This window comes from Neodiprion virginianus, chromosome 5 (assembly GCF_021901495.1).
Source record: "Neodiprion virginianus isolate iyNeoVirg1 chromosome 5, iyNeoVirg1.1, whole genome shotgun sequence".
Taxonomy (NCBI): Eukaryota; Metazoa; Arthropoda; class Insecta; order Hymenoptera; family Diprionidae; genus Neodiprion; species Neodiprion virginianus.
Genome location: NC_060881.1, coordinates 4,770,072 through 4,792,236, shown reverse-complemented (window position 1 = coordinate 4,792,236; position 22,165 = coordinate 4,770,072). Strand labels below are relative to the sequence as shown.

The 22,165-nt window shown below is 40.5% G+C and overlaps 1 protein-coding gene across 1 annotated transcript; it reads right to left on the bottom strand.

Annotated features, from left to right (window-relative positions):
• Nucleotides 1–8,472: 8,472 nt before the first annotated feature.
• LOC124306446 (forkhead box protein D1-like) lies at nucleotides 8,473–10,834 on the bottom strand. The gene has a single exon (XM_046767183.1). It carries the CDS (start codon nucleotides 9,901–9,903, stop codon nucleotides 8,614–8,616), a length of 1,290 nt encoding a protein of 429 aa, XP_046623139.1. The 5' UTR covers nucleotides 9,904–10,834; the 3' UTR covers nucleotides 8,473–8,613.
• Between the last annotated feature and the right edge of the window lie 11,331 nt (nucleotides 10,835–22,165).

Here is a 22,165-nt window from a genome sequence, read left to right as displayed (position 1 = left end):
ACGTACATTTATAATGTATATGTAGAGAGGGGTGCGAAGAAGCTTCTTGGGAAAGATTCGGGCTTGCGTCTGAAAACTTACTTTTTTTTTTTTTTTAGTTTTTTGTATACTTTTTTTCTCCTTTGTTTCCGAACCTGCGACGGCAAAGTGGTTTCAAAAGTAAAGAATACGCGATACGCGAACCGAAAACGTGTTTTGTGGATTTTTGTTATTCGCTTTTATTTTTTATTTTTTTTTTGTTCGTTTTTTTGTTTTATTCTCTTAGTGAAACGGGTATCGTTGTAACAGCGATTTGAATATTGTTTGTAATGAAATGAACGTGAGCTACGGCGTCTGATTATGCTTATAATTGCTGTAGCTTTTTGATTTTTGCAATGTCAATTCGGTTTGGTCGTGACATCAATTTATCGTTGCACCAAAATCGGACCATTATAACAGTTGTAATGATATCCGTGTAGTAGGAGTGACCGAAATATAATATGAAAGAATAGTAACAAGCACTAGATTTTCTCCTCACAGGTATAATATAAAACTCATTTTTGTTTTCTCCTCAGAACTATTTTTTACATTTTTTTGGTCGCGGTGAAAAAAAAAAAAATTAAGGAAATTGTTGCGAGGTTTTTACAGTATCCACTGGAAATTTTTTTCTCGCTGTACCATTTAATTTTTCTGTTGTCCTTTTTTTTCAAATGAAGAATATATAAGGACGCAAGATTAACACGTTTTGTATTTACGAGGGTTGAGAAGCGGCGTGGGAGTGAAAAATAACTCGACTTTTTATATTTCCTACAACCAACGAGACCATTTTACGATTTTACCAACGTTTTTAAATCGTACCCTCAACTTCCGAAAACATCTTTACTTAGTAATAATAGACTACACTGAGAAAAATTTCATTTGTTACAGTAACTAGAGAAATTGAGTAAAACAGGTATCGATAAAAAAAAAACCTTTGAATATTGTTGGGATTACGAAAAACGAGGTACGCGTAACAATTTTGCGCTATCGTCGATCCTTTTTTGCTAATCGCGTTTGACTTTTGAACTCCAGGATTATGAGAACCTTATTCTCTATTCTACTACGCATGATATTCGGATCACTGAAATTCGAAATACACCGTAAAAGTGATTGTTACTGTTTTCTCCGAAGCGTGCGTTCCATCAAACTAATAATCTCAAGTCGCATATCGCGCGAAAAATGTTCGACGTTTAATTTCCCACAACATCTCTAATCCGGAGGGATTTGATAATTCTTTTTTCTCAATCACGCGTCAGAGATGTCGCAGACCAACGTATGACGGGAATAAATCTTTAAACGCGTATCCTGCCGAAAGAGAGAAAGAGAAAAGGAGAGCGAGAGAGAGAGGGGAGAGGGAACGGAGCGTAAAGGACGAAGAGAGAAAGGCATCGGCATCGGGATCGGCGGCTGCAGAGGCTGGCCGTGATATCTTAGCCACCACAAAGCAGTGATAACATTTTCCCTCTCGGAGGGCAGCCTAGCAACCCTTGGGTTGGCTCAGGGTCGATATCTGCCGAACGAGGAATGTTGCCAGGACGACGGAGGCCACACCCACGGGAACATGGCCGCCTGAGGGTGAGGGTGAAAAACCCGAGCTGAGTGAACAACGACGAAAAGTACCCGTGCCATGGCGAGTTAGTGAATTATCATAATATTGGTCATTGCTTCGGATCGAGCGAAGTAGCCGTCATCACCGTCTACGTGGTTGGATACCAAGGAAGAGCCAGAGCCGCTCTTTTCACCCGCGCCGTAGGCGCTGCTGGGTAATATTACATACCCGAATCGCATTTTGCATTCCAAGTTTTAAACGTCCTCGAAGTAGCCGGTTGAACGAGGTTTTTGAATGAATTTTTCTGCCCAACTCGTCGCCATGGAAGAAAAAGACAAACGAAATAAGATCTTCTCGAACACTGAGTGAAATTTTTAGTTACGGTTACCGCTCAGTCCTTGACTATTTTCATTTTTTAACACGATCGAAAAATATAGTTCTAGGTAGAAAATAAAAATTAGTTTTCTAGCCGTTAACGGAAAGTCTGGTATCCGTTAGTATTCTTTCTCATTACGATCACTGTTGCTACATTTTCTTGCAAGAATAAATTGACGTTAAAGCCTTGTTTAAATAAAAAAGTAGATTAAACCTCACAAACTGATTTTGCGTTGCAATTAGCAAAAAAGAATCGACGATAGCGCAGACGAATTGGCTGATTGGATGTTTCATTCTCGTCAAATTATTGCACTAAAAATTTTTCAAATTAAGATGGGTTCGAAATTTGTAAAGAGCATTTGATACTTTCAAAAACAGGGAATCCTGTTCTACGAATATTTGAATGCACAGAAAGTCTAATTTCCAAACAAGTAAAAACGTAGAAACGATTATTCATGCTTTGGTTAAATTCTATACTCGATTTTGACGAATTTATTTAAAATTCCAGTGCAAAGACGGACCAAGAGTAGATATGGAAGAGGAATATTTCCACTCGTGTCGATTAAATTTATCCAGGCTGCAAAGAGTCGGTGCAATAATGACTCGAAGAGCGAAAAACGGACTAGCGAAGCTCGACTCGAGCGAGTTGACAACGAGTATCGAAATTCGATAAAAACACAGATTGCTTTTCCCGCGGTTTTCCACATCTGCGAGATTTTCATCCGTCGTATCCTCGAGGTTTCAGGGGTTTTATTTTCTCCCATCCTTTATCTCGCGCCCCTGACTGAAGAATCGAATCGATTTGTTAACCGATCCCTTCGCCCCGCAACTACACAGGCTACACTGTATACCCTCCCTTTCATTCAAACTAACTTCTTTCATTTGTTTCTCACGGACTTTGTCCCGTCTGAAGCATCCGGGCTTTTCAGAGACCGAGAAAAGACTTAATTAATGGAGGAAATCGCCTTTCTCATTCCTTTCAAGACCGACGATTCTCGCTCAGTCGTCTCCGCGGGACCAGATATCTTTTCTGGATATTCAATTTATCCAACAGGAACGAAAAAAGTTGAAAAGAAAAACAATTAAAAAAGAAAACACTCCGTCAAGCCCGTAGAACTTTGTGCGACATATTTTTGTCACAAAATTACTGTTTCAACGTCTGAAATTGATTCGATTATAGTTTTGACTTTGTTCAAAAAAAATATCCTCAATTGTCCGAACTTTGAAACGGTACCCTGATTTTTTGAAGATTTTTTATTCAACTGGTTTATGATTTATAAATATTGAGAGTGATTTTGACAAGGAAGTTTTTTAAAATTCTCCAAAAATGGTCGGGTTTGCACGGAATTTCCCGTACGAATAAGAATTACTTGTAGAAGCTTCAGATAAATTCTAGCAATTTTCATTGCCTTTCGTTCTTCGATCAAAGTTCCGACCGTTGTCGCAACGCGACTGTATATTTATTTTTTCCCATTTAGCAAGTTTAGCACATCGCTTTTATTCCATTGACAAAGGTTGAAAGTTTTAAAAATTTCTTGACAATAATCGGATAACCGGAGTTGATTACTCCGGGCAAAAAGACACCAAGAAAAAAATTCCCGGACATTTGCACCCGAGAAAAAAATTGCACCCTTGGAAAATAATTATTTTCAAAACATGACGGGAGAGGAAATCTTCTCGCTAAACAATTACTTCACAAAGTTTGAATGAAAAATTTGAACGATTTATTAATTTAATAAATAATTTTTCCAACTGCAGCATATTCCGATGATAAAGTCTCACGTTGTTGAAAAATTAATCAAATTAAATCGAAATCGATGATCGAATTTGCGATTTTCACGATCCAATGAAAATCAGGTTCAAAATACAAAATTCCAAGGTAATAATTTCTCGAGATATTTATTTATCAATTTTCGTTTATTTTTTTTTTTTTTTTTTTTGTTTCAATTCTCCGAGTTCTCGACTCGCCGTCCAAAATCGAATCTCTCCGAGTATCCTCGGCTGGTCTGTCCGATTTCAAGGGATCGCCGTTAATTCCAGCCTCTCGGAGTGTGCGGATGCGGAGTTAAGAGAGGCGTGTTAGCAATTCTGAACGATCCTCCCGACTGTGTGCCCACGGTGTGTATAACGCCGGTTCAAAGCGGTGCTAATATCTAATATTGGAAGCTCGAGCCACCGACCGATCCTCGACGTCGTCCTGTCGCGTGCCCGACACGTGGCCCCAAGTGTTTGTGTCGGTTTGTGCCGACGCCCCTTCTTCGCCCCTGCAGGTATACGTTTATTGTACGGCGTTGTGCTTTCGCCTCTGTAGCTCGTCATCCGATAGGCCTGATTCGGGATTTCGCATGAGAAATGAAGAGAAAAAGAAGAAAAACAAAAAAACGGAGGAAAAAACCATCGACTCAAATTAAGAAAGACAAAATGAATTTATGAAATAAAATTGCTGGGCTATCGAATCGATGTAACACGTCTACTGTGACGTTTCGACAACGATTGAACGATGCGAAGTAAAGTAGAGCGATAATAACGATGGAAAAATTTTTAGATACAGATTATTCGTTCATTTATGTCGTTATTGACGAGTCGTACGATAAAGTTTATTGTAATACGTGGAAATGAATCCTCCCAACTCGTTGCAAACTAATAAAACTTGGATCGATAGTTTCGAGTTGAACAAGAATAGACGGCGCAAAGTGTATAAGATGAAATTAGGATTCAATTAAAAACAAGGCCTGAAATTGAATAAAGAAAAATTAAAGACTTAATATCGGACTGCGATTGTAAAAATGTAGAACGGATCGAAGAAATTGTACTATTTCATTTAATCACCTGATTTTCAGTTTGGCATTTTAAGTATCGTCGTGAATTTTTTTATCAGTTTGTTTCCTGATCAGGATCCACTTCGTCAAACACGCTTCGTGTAATTTACTTTGGACAAATTTAAAATCGACTTCTCGTCTTCTTCGCGACTGTTCTAGGTCTACACTGAGAGAAATTTTTAGTTCCTTAACTATTTTCATCTTTTACCAAAATCGAAAAATATAGTTCCAGGTAGAAAATGAAAATTAGTTATCCAGCTGTTAACAGAAAGTCTAGTATCCGTTATCATTCTTTCTCGTTACGAGATTAGCCGCAAGCTCGAAAAGCTCGATGATTCGGTGACGATTTTTTCAAAGATCGTATCGACAAACTTGGCGGCAAATCGTGTCGGTTTTTCACGCGGATCTCATTAGCCTTGCGTTCTTCGAAAACGGCGAGAGAGAAAATTGGTAGGCGGGACAAAAACGAGTGGATTTTCATTGCGCTTTAATCCCCCTCGAGATTCAACCGGCAATACGAAGGAAGGCAACGCTTTGCTCATATCCCTCGGCTTGGGGTGACAATATTGCATTCCTAGATGATACAGCTCGCGATACGCTGCAATTATCGCTTCAAAGCCTCGTTTGTAAAATTGTAATACATTACGCTTCGGAGTTTTCCTCGCTTCTTATTGAAACGTTTCTTTTCCCAAGCTCATCCTCGTCTTCTTATTTGTTTTATTCGTTTTTTCTTGTTTTCTTTACTCGTCAATCGTGGAACTCTTCGTTTGCCGAATGCGCCGATGCCTCGGATTTTTTCGACTCGGTGTGCAGCGATAACGATTAAGTCAGCATTGTATGACTGTATAAACATGCACACGGTTAAGATAAGGTGCAGGGGCAATAAAAGTTGGGCTGGGGATTAAACGCGGGCGCGTAAACGAGATCGTCCGTTGAAATGAAAACATCTCGCTGCAGTTTGTTTCTTTGATTATGATATACTTCCGTCGTTGATGCAACAAACTTATACGACACGTCGTAATTAAGCGGAAATTTTTCTTTCTTTTTTATTTTTTATTTTTTTCTTCTCTTCTCTCTACGATTTACGTATATAATTAAGAACAAACTTACCGTGAACATTTTTGAACATTACTAAGAATGACCGTAATTTTCTTTTCTTTTTTTTCTTCTTCTTCTACTTCTTTCGTTTTTTTTTCTTCTTCCACCGCAGTTTCGGTCGACGAAAACAATATTATTAAATAATTTTTAAACCGTACGAAAATAAGTTATGCGCAATATCGGAATGAGATTATCGTTCGTTATGTTACTTTATTCACTTGTAATTATTTATACTTATATACGTATGTATCTACCATTTATCATACGAGCTTATACGCCTACGTCTAAAAATCTTATACAGGGAACATATTTGGTAGTTGATGTTTTTTGTTTTCTTTCTTGTTTTTTTCTTCACATGTTCTCCATATACACATATTATAAATTCTTATATTATACAATATACGAATTATAACCAACGATTTTCAGTGATAAACGATCAAGGATAACTGTATTCAAACTTGTTCATTATATTATAATCTATTTAAATACTTTTTACAATAATCCCCGCTCAAACTTCTCTTATATGGAAAAGTGCGACTCGAATGAAAAAAAAAGTAATAAATAAATACGATCGCGTGCGTGAAAATTGTCAAGTGATCGGCAAATCTGTTCGAGCTATTACAGCTGAGAATGGTGGGTTGAACAATAAATCGACAGATGGGATCGGCGCGCAAGACTTCCTGCAGTTTACTCTCGACAATGAAAATTTATACGTGCAGGGACAAGGTGTACATGCATGTATGTATACGTATACATACACCTATGTATAACAATACACCCACATTTTCTTTATTTTTCTCAACTAGCCTGTTCGAATATCTGACCCGAAAAATATGACGAATATAAGCGAAAAGGCTCGGACGTATAACCGAAATGACGTTAAGAACGAATAATTATTACTAACAATAATTCGAATTGATGTAAATTTCGCGAAACAGCTGATGTTTTTATAATACGTTTGTATAAGCGGATTGATGAAAAAGGATGACAAATTGTTTTCGACGATACGAATAAATAAGCTTAAATATGAAAATCACAAAATTCATTTTGAATTCTTTCACCTGCTATGTATGTAATATCGTTAATTGTTGTATTATTACGTAGTTACGAGAAGGGATTAGGTTAAAATCTACCGCGTTCTTTATACCCTTTAAATACTAACACTGCTAAAATCTACCTCCTCCTCCTCCTCTCCGTGTTACGCACGCACAATCATACACGCAACACACGTATTTACATCCACTCGACGATTCCACTTTGGTCCGTTATGCCCGATATATCAAACAATAAGAGCAGCTCGCTCACCGCCGAAAGGGAATGAGAAAATTGCAGAAAAATCAAGGGCCAGGCAAATATTGACGGAATAAGGGCGATATTTACAAAGCTGGCTATTTCGCTTTACCTACGTATAAATATATCTATATGTATATGTATATGTATAATACGAACGTATTGTTAATCGTTGGAGAAAAATAAGATAATTTGAAAACTCCAATATATGTATATGTAATATGTAATATGTAATATGTAATACGTATATACACACGCATTGTCATATATTTATATATTACACGTAGGATTCGGTATAATGCTGTATATATATATATATATATATGTATATAAATACATGTTTATACGTAGGGCTGTGAAACTAACTTAAACCGAGAAATTCCGCGGCCAACCGATGATTTTAATAAAACTTGGAATGATGTTACGTATTATTATAGAATTTATTACGTATTACATATTATCTTATTGTTAATCGTGATTTATGTTGTGCGATTTATATAATGTTATACGCATATGTAATTGTAATATCGTCTATTGCACAGTGACACCATCGGGCTATCCTATATATATATATATTATATATATTATGTATAATAAACTATAACGTTTTTTTTTGGTTTTAATTTTTGGATTTGTTATTCTTGATTCGTCATCCGCACCTTCTTCGATTTTGTTTGAATTCGTTAAACGCCACGTTATCGCTAAGGATTGCGCAACTGCATTTTCTTATCTAAAGCTTTCACAGTTTCGTATTCAGTATTACGTACGCCTAAGTATATAACAATTTCTCAATTCTCGCGACGGTCCATCCATTCATCCGTCAACGTATTTTCGACGTTGAAAGATATCATCGAAAAAACTTCCTGGAACGCGGGGTTTTAGATAAACGACAAGACAAAAATACGTACATGTGTATACACTGAGAAAAATTTCATTTCCTACAGTAACTAGAAAAATTCGATGAAACGGGCGTCGTTAAAAAAACTGTTTAAATATTGATGGAATTACGAAAAACGAGGTACGCCTAACCATTTTGGTAATCGTAACGCCAAATCTAATTTTTTAGTTAAACAAGGCTTTAACGTCAATTTATCCTTGCGCGAGCATTAAATTTTCGCAACAGTTGCGAGAAAATCTAGCAGCAGTGATCGTAACGAGAAAGAACGGTAACGGATACTAGAATTTCCGGTAAGAGCTAGAAAACTAATTTTCTAAATTTAAAAAAGTTAAAAAATGAAAACAGTTAAGAACCGAGCGGTAAACGGTACAAAAAATTTCTCTCGGTGTAATATACATATAATTGCCCCCCACCCCCCACCCCCCTTGAAAACCGCGACAAGAATTATCCCGCGAATTTCGTTACAACGATAAAGTGGATAGTTTAAAAAAAAAAAAAAATTCGAAGAACCCGTCCGCGCGGAATAAAAGAAAAACTCAATCGAAAGACGAGCGGCATTCGACGTTCTAACGAACCCGCGAGAATGCCGAAGCCTGACCTGCCCTGCGTATTTTGCACCCGTCGGCGGGCTGCCTAAGGTCCAAAACCCATCCGTTGGACTGTTCGCTCGTCGGCTGATCGCCGATCAGCGCCTCTATGCTGAAGTTTCCCTTCTTCTCCTGAACGACGGCCGGCACCTGAGACATGACGGTCCTCGGCGGCGGGTTGATCTCTCTGATCGGCGGTGCGGAAATCGGCACGGGTTTATAAAGGGGCGCGGGGGGATCGAGGAACCGGAATTTCAGGGCCTCGAGCGCGCCGGGGGCGAATTCGAGAAGCGAGAGTCCCGGTATCGGGGAAAGGTAAGCTGGATAGGGAAGCGCTCCCGGAATATCGGCCGCGGCACAGGCGGCGCCACGTTCGTTGCAAATGGCGAACGCCATCATTGCGCGGTCACGGATGTAGTGCGGCGGCGGCCGTTTGTAGCGCTTCCGGCGTCTGAGAAAGCTCCCGTTGTCGAACATGTCCTCGGCGTCGGGATCCAGGGTCCAGTAGTTTCCCTTCCCGGGGTTTCCCGGCTCCCTCGGTATCTTCAGGAAGCAATCGTTCAGGGAGAGGTTATGTCTGATGGAATTCTGCCAGGCTGGAAATTTCTCTCGGTAATACGGGAACCGGTTTGAAATGAACTCGCATATCCCGCTGAGCGTCAGCTTCTTCTCCGGCGACTGGAGGATCGCCATTGTTATAAGGGCGATGTAGGAGTAGGCCGGTTTTATCATAGGCGACGAGGGGTAGCCCTCCCCCGCGTACGGGGGTGACCCCTGACCCGGTTTCGTCGTCGCCGTTGGCGCGTAAGGCTTCTTCTGGCGGTTTCGATGCCGCGGCGGCGTTCTCGAGGCCTCGTTCTTTCCCTGCGGACTCTGGAGAACCGGATCAACGACGCCGCTCGTACCGCTCTCGGAGTCCTTGTCGCTGCCCTGATCGAGGCGAAGGTTCCATTCCTGCATTCCCGGTATAATTTGCCCGCTTCCCGACAGCCGGCACCCCGAAACAGCCGCCGTTGCGTTCAGCCTCGGCATTTGCTCGTACGGCTTCTTCTGCGAGTTTCGATTGTAACGTGGCGCCGCCGATCGGGAAACCGGCGAAACGGGCGAAACCGACGGAAATACCGCCCCGATTTCACTCTTGGAAAGGCTCGATCCATCCACGATCGCCTCGTTCAAGGACTTGGGACTCTTGTCGACGTTGCATCCTTTGCACATGATGCTGGACAACAAACCGGACTGACCGATGCCGATGCTTTCCGGATTCTGCATTGTATTTTTTTTTCTATTCCTTTTTCTTCTTACGTTTTTACCAATCTCTCTTATCACCAATCCACAGGTTTCATGAGCGCACTTTTTCGGACGTCATTGCATCTTCCTCTGGCTTCTCATTTGGCGAAGAAGCTTTTTTCACAGTGTACCCGAGCGAATGCATTATATCGTGATCCGACCGTTCCTTGCGACGTCCTGTTTCAACCGTTCATTTTTCATCCAGTTTCTCTTTGCCGGTAATCGAAATCAACCTGCCGTAGAAACGTTTTCCCGCATACGGACCAGCAAGCCTTGTTCCGCGCCGTTTGTCCTCGGTGGAACCGTCGTACGAATTTATCTCTGCACCATCGTTGTTGCGTTGATAGTTTGTTTCCACAGCGATAACAATTCTTATGAACTTGTCCTCGGCTTGGCTCGCGCACTCTTTGTTCACGTTCTTGAGAGTTCGAGAGTGCCTTGGCGTTATAATTCAGCTCTTCACCACTCCACCGGTTTTACAATATTCTCATAAACAGATTTTTGTCCGATTAGTCCGAAAGCTCGACTTTCACCACCGACTCTCGCGCGCGACTGTAATACCAAACCATGTTTCTCCGCTACGAGAATCACCGATGTCGAAGGAGAGGCGAAACGAAAAGAAAAAGCTCGACTCGACTCTACGTCACGCTGCACGACAATGGAAAAATTCTCTTCAACTGCAACGGAGCCGCGCGTCGTCTTTCCTCTTGCTGATGTGACGTGCGACTGGCCTCGGCAAGGCTTTGCTTTTCGGCTGAGCCACCGGTGTTTTTCCTCCGTTGAGAAACTCGCGAAATCGAATCACATCCCTACCACCTGCACATCGGGGGGTAACCAGGGTTGGCTCCACGAGCACCGTTTACACACGGATAGACACGCCGCCGTGTATGCAAAGGCTGAAACGTGTCCCAGAACTGAGTCCAGCTTTCCTGACCCGTTCTACTCTCTCTCCCTCCCTTTCCCACTCTCCCCCCACCCCCTCTCTCACTCTCTCTCTCTCTCTCTCTCTGTGTATCTCGCGGATTGATACCAGAGACCGCCTACTTCACGAGGGGCGGATTCGGAGGGCGGGATATCCGTCATCCCCGTTTAACAGACGAAAGGGGAATTTCTAGAGGGGAGATCGGCGATACTGCGTCGAGGAGGGATGAAAAGCTCGAGAAACGGTAAGCGCAGGGAGGTCGGGGCGGTGAGGGGCCGGGGGGGGGGGGGGGGGGGAGGGGGACGAAAGCTCCGCGGGGTAAAGGTTGCGGGGGTAAAATTGTCACACTCTGTGGGTTACCTTCTTTTGATCCTGTTAAATAATAAAACAACCCAATGGTTTTTACACCCCGTATTATACGCGTATAAGTACACTGTAGTGTTTGTCTATACGAATCGTTGCAATGTTCGATGCTCGCGATTTAATTTCACCGTTGCGGTTTCTTCCGGTCATGTGCAATTTATACATGCGGTGTAACGCTTTGTAGACTGGAATTGTGTTGTCGGTAGTTTGGTATTATAATCGAGTCATCCTCGTCGGTGATACGAGAGGATAATTTTTTAAGGTATAGCAAATTATCGCTGAATCGAGTGAGAAGGATAATAATTATCGGACATAGTTTTGGCACGAATCGATCAAGTTTTACTTCAACAAGATCGACGTACAATTTTACCATGCATGATATATCCCTCGAGTGAAATAATTATTCTAAGAATATGACTCGATTCTTACGTTGTCTTGTCAAAGATACATCGAACTGTTCGTCCGTTGGATATTTGTTAAAACGATTGTTCATATATGCAATCGTATCGGGAGGTGGGAACAATTTCAAACAATTATTCAACATAGTGAGAAAAGACGTAAGTTAAAAGCACGTTATATACATATTATGTAGTTTATAATTTAAATAGTATCAAAATAAAAAATTTCAATTATCTTATGTCGACTAAACAAGATTCCAGAAATTCCACCCCGTGAATAATTTGAAACCTGTACATTATCCGCTATAGCTTCAGGATCTTCGTCCCAAAATCGTTACACCGATCATCGAGTCGAACAATTCGTGAATCCCTCCCTTTCTCTCACTGTTCTCTCTTTGCGTGTATAATACATACACACATTTCAATTTCACACGCTTTTGTACATCTTCATATTAATTTTCATCAACTATTTCTCGCCGTAACATTTACACGTTAAAAATTTGATTTTCTTTCTCCGATTTGTCTCTAATCGTTATAATATTTTTCAATTGCTCATAACATTACACCGTTACTTATATCTCGTTCCTTCCGCACCCCTTTACTCAACGTCAAACGAGTAAAACTAGATCCATCGATTAATCCCTTCCTTTCGTTTCGATAAACCTAAAGCAGAATTTGAAACCCGAGAGCCGTGCGCGGAGCAAATGGAATTCGCAGCGCCTCCATCCTCGGCGTCAGGAGCATATCAGCAGCGGCAGGATCGTCGGAGGGTCGGCGTTACAAAGGGGGATGACAGGGGGTGAGGACGGGACCAGAGAAGCCGGGATTGGCTCGCGGATCGGAAGCTCGTATCTGCCTCTGTAAACGAGGCATGGTGCCGCTGCAGGTATTTGATCGTTGCACGGAAGCTACGAGTCAGAGGGAATGCGGCGGCCCTGAACAGAGCGAATATTATGTTTACTTGGGCTCGGTACCTACGGGACAGACGCGAGGGACGGGACACGCCGTGCAAATAATCCCGTATTATTGCACTCACCCGGGGCTGCTCACCCCGGTTCAACCCTGCGACTCGCGCCGCACGCGCATCGCGGTTGCACCTACAACGATTCGGGTAATTTCGCTCGATTTTGCGTGATTCTCTCGGCAGCTGAATGCCGAAATGCCGCCTCCGACTTGAGTACAAAATTTTCGTCAAGCACTGAGAATAATTTCATTTGTTACGGTAACGAGAAAAATTCAGTTAAGCTGGTATCGTTGGAAAAAACTGTTTCAATATTGTTGGAATTGCGAAAAACGAGGTACGCGTAACCGTTTTGGTAACTGTAACGCCAAATCTACCTTTTTAGTTAAACAAGGCTTTAACGACAATTTATAAAATATTAGACAGAACGGTAACGGATACTAGACTTTCCGGTAACGACTAGAAAACTAATTTTCATCTTCTACCTGGAAGTATATTTTTCGATTGTGGTAAAAAATTAAAATAGTTAAGGACTGAGCGGTAACCGGAATTAAAAATTTCTCTCATTGTCAGTGAAGTCAGCCGTAAAATCGATCCCGAGTACTTATCAATTAAACACAATTTATCTCAACATTTACAACGTTTTTCGTACGGGATGGTGGGATGCGAAGGACGAAGTCGTGCCAACCATTCGCTGATAGTATAAAAATAATCATTATAGAATTTAAATCGTATACCTTGTAAAGATTATAATTTTTAAAGAAAATTTATCGTAATTTATAAAGTTGACGTTGTGTGTTGATTTTGAGAATTTTATCGTTTACTCGCGTTACTTTTAGACGTGCAGCCAAAATTCCATCGCCAAATATCGGATCGAAATTTCCAACTGTCAGCATAGACGAAATAATCCTGGAGTACGACGTCGTACTTGCGTAAGGATTCGTTGTTTACTCTGCCAGCGTTGAGTCGAACTGTTTATCTCGATTCGGATCGCCCGGCGATACGTCAACTTAAACGACAGACTAGAAATGTTTGCTATTGTGTGCAAAAAGCTGCTACTATCACAGGACCGCATCGAGTGTGTCTGAAGTTTGTTCGGAAGTTTGCCTCGATCATGGGATCTGAAATACAAAGTCTGCTTCGGTTATCGAGCGAGTTAATTTAACCCTGGTTCAGTTAAGGGGGTATTCTAGTGTAAAGGCATGAATTTGAGGTATTTTTTGAAGTGCTATAAACAAAAAACAAAAAATATTTTTACCATCCATTTTTTTTATCAGGCGTTTATTATTATTTCACGATTACAAAAAAAAAAAAACAAGTCAAAAAATACAAAATTGAAAGTGCTATGAGTTGTTGAAGTGGGGGGTACAAAAAAAATGGCGCGCCAATGTTGTCACGATTGCAAGCATTTTCAAAATCAGAAAAAAAAAAAAAAAGATTATTAATCTACATAAATGCAGCTATCGTACTAATTAAAAAAAAGTCGAAAAAAAATTTTTTTTTGCCAAATTACGGCTGTCCGAAAAAATAATACGTTTTTTTTGACTTTTTTGGACGTTTCTGAATTTTTTAAAAATAGTAAAAATTATTACTTCGTTATAATAATACTTCGTGCGATAGAGACATATATTGAGAAGATTCTCACCAAATTTCAAGTAAATCGGTTCAATAGAATTTGAGAAATCATGTCAACCGTTTTGAAAAATGTAGTTTTGAGAAAAACGCGTTTAAAGTTTCGAGTAAAATTCGTTCCAGCCGAGCCAGTATTGAAGACGTGTCACTAAAATAGCTATATCTCTGAAAATGATTGAAATTTTAACTTGTCCTTTTAAGGACACATTCTTGAAAGGTTAAGCTTTGAAAATATAAAAAAAAAAAAAAAATCGATTTTTTCAAATTTCTACACTAGAATACCCCCTTAACCTCAGAACCGACTTTCACGTACAATTTCAAAGTCGGCGTGCTTGAAGCAGGGTTGTTTGTTAAAGTAAAACGAAGAATGGTTGAAAAACTTGGGGGGGGGGGGTCTCGGAGACCCCACGCGTGTATCGCATATTGTTTTACTTTCTTTGCTTCAAGAATTTCTCCCACATCCTCCACCGTTTTTTTTTTTTTTTTTTGCTAAAACTGAGATTGGAGTCTATTTCTGAATCGTTATTTTTTTTTTCTCAAAATTTTCTTCAAGTCGTAACTGTGCACAACGTAACGTTGCGTAGAGTAATCAACGTTCAAGTAATGCGGAAGTTTCCACAGGTGTAAGTGACTAAGTTTAAGAATAGTTAGCCAGCTATCACAAGACTAAAGTCTGTCTATCGGACGTCTTACGAATGTCATGAGACGCGACTTTGGATTCCTAAAAGCGAACAAGATTTTTCCCAAAGTACGGCGAAGAGTTTTTTACACGGTTCTCTCGAAGCTTTCGAAATTTTTTCTTAATTGAAGCGAGCCGTAGGCGAATCTGACTGAAATTGCAATCTGAGCGTTCGAGAAAATTTTTACCACGATTCGGTATCGCCGTTTTGCAACGATCGAATCCTGTTTGATCGAGGCATGAAAATGTATTATACATATATGGCGCATGTATTCTGTATTTCTCGTCTTTCTCGCTGAGGTATTTCTAATAACAGCAAACATCTCGTTTCCGCTTTTAACTCCCCTCACTTTCGTCCGAGAAATCCTCCGGCTACGTAAAATCGCGATTCAAACCCCTGCGTTGTGCAATCTGTTTGCGAATAAAAAAGAAATTTAACTTCTCAAGTCAATGGTATTAAAAAACGTTTTCCGATGTACAAAGAAATCTTCGAGCCTCGGTAGGAACTGTAAAATGAATTTCAAAATTCGCCAAAAATTACAAACTACAAGACTTAGTTTCTTAGGCAAAAAACTTGAACGGAAATGCCTTGACTACGGTAGATAAAAGCTTCGTTTTATTTCCGACCATTTTGTACTTATTTTTACGAGTTTATCGGATTTTGTTGTAAAAATGTGTAAAAAAAAAAGGTGACAATTATTTTTTTATTCTTCTTCCAACCCAATTGGGCCTTTTCGAAATACGAAACACCGGCTGTTCAACCGGGTTCTAACAGCGTTGAAAACTTTCAAGCGACGCGACACCGCACAAAGGGCCCGTTTTTAATATAAGCTTCGGCTCCTTCGAAGCTTGCGGATGATGCAGCCCTCAAAGCAGTTTAATATAAATATTTTCAGAGCTTTCAGAGCATTGTCTCGCGCTTTTTATTCCAGCGCAGAGGTACGTTTCTGCGTTACTGAACGGGCCGATTATCCCTCGATCCCTCGTCTTTGGGGATGGGAAGGGAGGGAGGGGCGGGAAGGGGAAAATAAAGAGGGGAGGAAGAGGCGAAACGCCCGTTTTACCCCAACTCGCGTATTATAACCTGAGTAAGTAAATATCGCGATGCGAAAGTCACTTCGATCTTCAGTTTTTGCCGCTGATGTTTCTTCGCCGGATTCCAAATTCCGCGAGTTCCCCAACTCTGCTCAATTTCACAAACCTGCAGGCTAGATTCGTACCACCCTTAATATTATTTCGTACGCTATAATTTTGTAATTTTTATTTTCAACTGAACCCGAGCGATACTTTTGGCTTTTTGAAAATCGTTTGGCAGTTTTGTTTTCCGGTAAATTAATTCTTTTACGCAAATTTTAGGCCCACTTGAGCAGATTCAAAATTGTTGAAATCTGGTAGATTCGTTTTTCGTCAATTTCAATCTACGATAGTTTTTACTGTCCTTTATTTAAGATACTATTTTTTTGAAATTTACTGAAACACTTTTTTCATTGGGTTCGTGTCGTTGAATATTCCACTTTACAATCTCGTACTGAGATCGATTACGATAACAAAAAATGGCGATACCGAATTAGATGCTAAGAAATAATTCGTCATGCAGTAAAATCTAACGAATCTTCAAGACATCCGAAGCGATTCTAATCGAAGCATCGATATCCAAGCCTTTCTTTATAACTCCAGTATTATTTCTATTCATCTATTTTTGTATATCGTGAGATTTTTGTAATTTCCAAACATAATAATTAAATAAATACTAAATCTACTAGCGTCCTGTAATAAAATTAATAAAATGTATTTACCAATTTTTTGTCAACGAACCCGCTTAAAAGGAACGGAATTCTGATCGAAAAAAATTGAACGAACGGTAGAATTTTGGCATTGAACTTTAAAAGACGAACCCACATCGAATCCCTCTTAAAATTTCGAGCGCCTGATACTCGATGTAATTTTTGACACGCTTGTTAAACTTTGGACCGCGTTAAAAAATCGGGTCAGCGGTATTAAACGCGCGATGCTTTTCGACTATGCCGTGAATATTTTTACCCCGCCTAGTCCATGGTCGCTGATTACACTCGCTCGCGGTTTGCACTTTGAACGTGTCGAAAGTCTTGAAATTTCATCACCTGACTAACAATTACCGGTTTGAAGTGTGCACCGCCACGTGTATAATGGCGTGTTTGAAGGGGGTTAGGGGTAGTAAAAAGGTGCAGGGTGTACCACAAGAGGCGTGTTATAGAAGCGAGAGCATGAAGCGGGACGTTTATCAATATTCCATAAGCTTAGTAAAAACCGTCGAGTGTTTGATGCCTCCTATAGTTTCTTCTCGCGTTAGCAATCCAGCGAGCGCCTCCCTTGGACGAGGGGCCGAATTTGCATCGCATTGAATTTTAAATCAGCCGATCGTCGAGGGTTGCGGGAACGAAACTTCGAGTGTTACTCAGGAGGAAATGAAATTATTAATATAATCTCGCCGCATGCCCCAAAGGCTGCTGCGTGGCAATTCCGAAAAGTAAAGGGCTCGGGCTAAATTAACGCCGCTCCGAACAGGCTCGTTTTAATGGAGAAAAAAATTAAAAAAAAAAAGAAAAGAAAAATCAAAGCTCAACTTTGACTCGGGGACAAATATTTATTGTTTCACGACGACGGCCGAGTGACGGCTGAAGATTCGCAGGGGATGAAAAGAGCTGAACGTCGAATTTGTACTTACACCGATGTATAAGATCTGCAGCTAGCGTGTTCGTCGGCAAAGTAGGGATGAAAAAGCTCCCAAGGAATAGCAAAGGAGGCTTTATACCCTGTATTAAAACGTTACGTACGCTACATGTATATAAACGTTACCGTGCAGCTTTTCGAAAAGGTGCAAAGCCGACAGTATTCTTTGTGTCGGGCACGCAAAGACCACTTCACACTCCTTTGCCCACTCCCGGTTCTTTGCTTCTTAAAGTCCCACCCCCACCCCCCCTCCCACGTCCTCGTTTTCCTCTTACAATTTTCTCTCCCTCCCCCCTTCAGTTCTACAGCGGCAAAAACTTACGCCACGCGTTCGTCTTTCTCCTCTTCCTCGCCCGGCAACCATACTCGAGGGTTCCCTTTGAGTCGGGATATTTACCAACATCCAAAATGGCGGAATAATCTTCGACGAGCCGCTGCCAAGTGGAAGAGAAATAGTCGACAGCGTGCTAAGACTTTTTTTACACTTCGAACTTATCGCCAGGTGCAATCGTCCTGAATTCAAAAATCTCTCACACTTTTTGCCACGCCTCGGTTCGGTCGAGAGCTTGAACAATATATTCGTTATTGCTAAAAGATTATTCCTCAGTCTCGACTAGCTTCCATTGCAGAATTTTCCCGCACGCCTTTGAGTTTTCCAGAAATTGAATTTTGCAAATTCTCGCCTTAGTATCGCACTTTAATTAATAGCACTGTACAAATTCATCCTAACGAAAAGCTAGTTTGGTTTTGTACCGAAGCCGGTAGCAAGTATTCAATTTCCTGACCATTAAATCACCTCCATCCTTTTCAACGTACATTCGATCGCAACATCGGCTCAACATCTCGCCGGGCTTTCGAAGTAGATGAAGAAGTTCAGCCGGTAATAATTGTTTCGAACCAGTGAAGTGTGGCGGGCCGGGAACAACCAGGCAACTTGTATTGTGCGTCTGGCCCGCATGTCCACGTACGAAAAGTACTCAAGGCTCGTACTGCAGTGGCATTGTGCTGCGGAAGGAGCGAAGGGCGAGCATGTAAAAGTACTCGCGGGCCAAGAGAGAGAGAGAGAGGGCGAAAAGCACGCAGGGGATGACTAAATGAACCACCACCGCCACCGCCGCACTCGACTGGCAAATGCAACTGGCTGAAAGGCAACGAGAAATGTTTATAATTGGGATTGTTTCGCCGTGCTTATAGCTCGCTGATGGCGTCGAGGTTGCCGTTTGACATCACTCCGTGGCCACCAGGGTTACGCCAATACCATCCATGGCTTCAATCCCCGGCTACCGCGGTGTTTTTTCCTCCCCGCCCCGAACTCAGCACCCTTGACGACGTCTGAGCTGGGAGAAACGTGTAAATCGAGCTTTTCTTACATATGCTCGATAGCTTTATGAAGGATGGCCACGACTTTATCGACGACGGTTGATCGGACTTGTCGCAATATTTATTTATCCCATGACCATTCGATCGATGGAGAAAAATTGTACCATGACGGTGATGTAACCGTGAAAATTGAAAATTCTATCGTCACTCGTAATTGTAACAGTTGGTATTTTGAACCGAGCTTTTGCTTCATTCCGAATCGCGAAGAGCTTGATTCTCGAAAACTATATTTTCTTGCAACCGTTGCGAAAATTTAATGCTCGTGCAAGAATGAATCGACGTTAAAGCCTTGTTTAACTAAAAAGGTAGAGCAACAGCGAACAAACTGATTTTGCGTTGCAATTAGAAAAAAAGGATCGACGATAGCGCAAAATTTTTACGCGTACCCCGTTTTTCCTAATTCCAACAATATTCAAACAGTTTCTTTTAACGATACCAGTTTCACTCAATTTTTCCAGTCACTGTAACAAACGAAATTTTTCTCAGTGTATTGCAAAATTTAACGTGGAGCAAGAAAATGGTCTCGTAAAAGTCCACACCGGTCAATTTTAAAACTGTCATTCCAATCCAACTTCAGTACTTGAAAAACGAATAAAAACTTGAAAAACTTGACGCTTAAGATCGAATTTGACAAACAAACTTTGCCCAAAAAATTATATTATCTATACTAGTTACTTGGACGAATTTTATATTTCAAAGAACTTTTCGGTAAAAGCTCCGTCTATGGAAAGTCTAGCGAGCTTTTCGTTGCAAGCTTACGACAGCAACGAGTTATTATTTCGAGAATTCTACTCACTCGTCTTACCCGCAGTCGAGTTGTTGCAAAGTCCGCGACTCTGCCAGCCGGGGAATAAATCGACAAAGGGCGAATCGGGTGTGCGAAGGCTTTCGCGTAATTCGCTCCTTTTCCGGGCGGAGCTTTCTCCCGGTTTTCCTCGCCCCTCGCCGAGGCTTACGGGCACTCGATATATCGCGGGGATCACTCGCCCCCCTCGCAATGAGCGGCACAATAAAAGAGCATTAGTTGGCGGCTTTGTCGCGATTCGTCGTTCACAATGGACGGATCGCGCTCTCTCCGCACCGGCAAAACCACTTCACGCGGATACGCCGCACAAGCACCCGGTAAACAAGAAGACAAAGCCGAATTTTCCTCGCCTCTTCTCTCCTGAACTCTGATGCCACCCCCGCACTCGTTCCCCCCTCTTATTTAATCCAGATTTCTCTTAACTTCGCCATCGACTCGACCCAATACTTGTCGGACCTTCGACCGTTTTCACGATCATTCGCCAAATGGTTTCGCGACTTTTGCCTCCAGCAATTGAAAATCGTCTCCTGTATCAGATTTATAGTGACGTTACCTCAAATACTTTCATTTATTAACAATAATTTTTCAATTGAATTCACCGTAACACCATCAGAACACCATTTTTTATAGTAATTAGAAAAATTCAGTAAAACAGGTATCGTTAAAAAAACTGTTTGAATATCGTTGGAATTACAAAAAACGAGGTTTTTTGGTAATTGCAACGCAAAATCAGTTTCTGAGGTTTACTCTACTTTTTTATTCAAGCAAGACTTTAACGCCAATTTATTGCAGCACAAGCATTAAATTTTTGCAACAGTTGCAAGAAAATCTAGCAACAGTGATCGTAATGAGAAAGAATAGTAACGGGTACTAGACTCTCCGGTAACGGCTAGAAAAATAATTTTCGTTTTCTACCTAGAACTATATTTTTCGATTGTGGTTAAAAAATGAAAATAGTTAAGGACTATGCATGCTTTCGGCTCACAAAACTTTTCGATAAGCTCAAATAAAAATGAATTTTTCCCTTGTCAACCAAAATTTTTATTCACGTAATAAATTCAATAAATTTCATCACATACAATGTTCTTTATTCCGGTATTAAAGTATTATAGTTATATTATTACCTCGACCACGTGAGACAAGATTGAACAAATTAACAATAAATTCATGCAGATTTGGGCGAAGAAATGCGTGAAAATACATTAAGCATTCTTTTACCAACCGGTGGACCCATTTCATTTTCCTTTTAATTCAACAGTGTTGTTTTTTAAACGAACTCTGGAGAATCGTTGTACATTTTGCGGATACGTTTTATTTATTTATTTATTTTTATTTCAAACAAATTGCACAGGATTCGCGCAGGTCGATTTTAATGCCTGCACAGCTATCCGGAGAAAAGTTAACAAATAAATTATTGCATGAACCCATAAGTCGTTAATGTGATTTCAATAATACCTACATCAGTGAAACGTTCTTACAATCATATCAATGAATGTACACAGTACAATATATTGACATAAAAATATGTTATTCCCTTCAGCGTATTTCTACATTTGATTGGTTATTGATCCGTGTATATGTGAAAAAATGTACGCGTACAGACTAATAATTGGAATGATGTTTTTCGCATCGTCAATTAATTTATAATAAAAGCAATGCCAAAGATTCCGAAACTATTCCACAATCAACAAAATTATAACAACGATCAATAAGTCTGACTCGTAATTCGGGGATGTATATTTATTATTATTTCGCGACGATCTACGTGCGTGACATTTTGCCAATTGCAAATTCCCTGCATCGCGTCAATCAGTTACACGCGTATAAACAGACATTGTATACTTGTAAAGGGGTCGTTAGACAAATACGTTCGCTTTTGGGGTCGTGAATGGTTCGAATTTTGGATTTTGCAATACCTCAAGCACGTTTCTTTGTGGAAAATCTTAAATACAGATCGAATTTTGAATCATGGAACAAAAAGGGCGGCGAAAGGGGGGAGGGGAGGGATCGAGATTTGTGACATATTATTTTCGGGGGCCCGGCCGAACGAACCTTGTTACATGGAGTATGTGTGGTATGTGATCGTTCAAAAAAACGAACGTATTTGTCGACCGGCCCTAAATCGTTTAAATTTACGACAATGCGGCGTAATTTTTTTCTTCTCCGCGTCGTACATTATGCACGTATGTATTAATGTGTATATTTTATAAAATCTTCAACACACCGTTACACGTATTATATACACAAATTATTTACTTATTTGTCTTTTTCTTTTTTTTTTTTTTTGTAGATAAATTTAGGCAATAAATATACACATATATGTATTTGTACAAACATATGTATATGATTTGTAGCGATTGAGAGATATGGGAATATTGAATTTCGACGTATAATT

Bases quoted from the DNA above. Each gene is read 5' to 3' on its own strand.
- LOC124306446 (XM_046767183.1), bottom strand. From the start codon at position 9,903: ATGCAGAATCCGGAAAGCATCGGCATCGGTCAGTCCGGTTTGTTGTCC.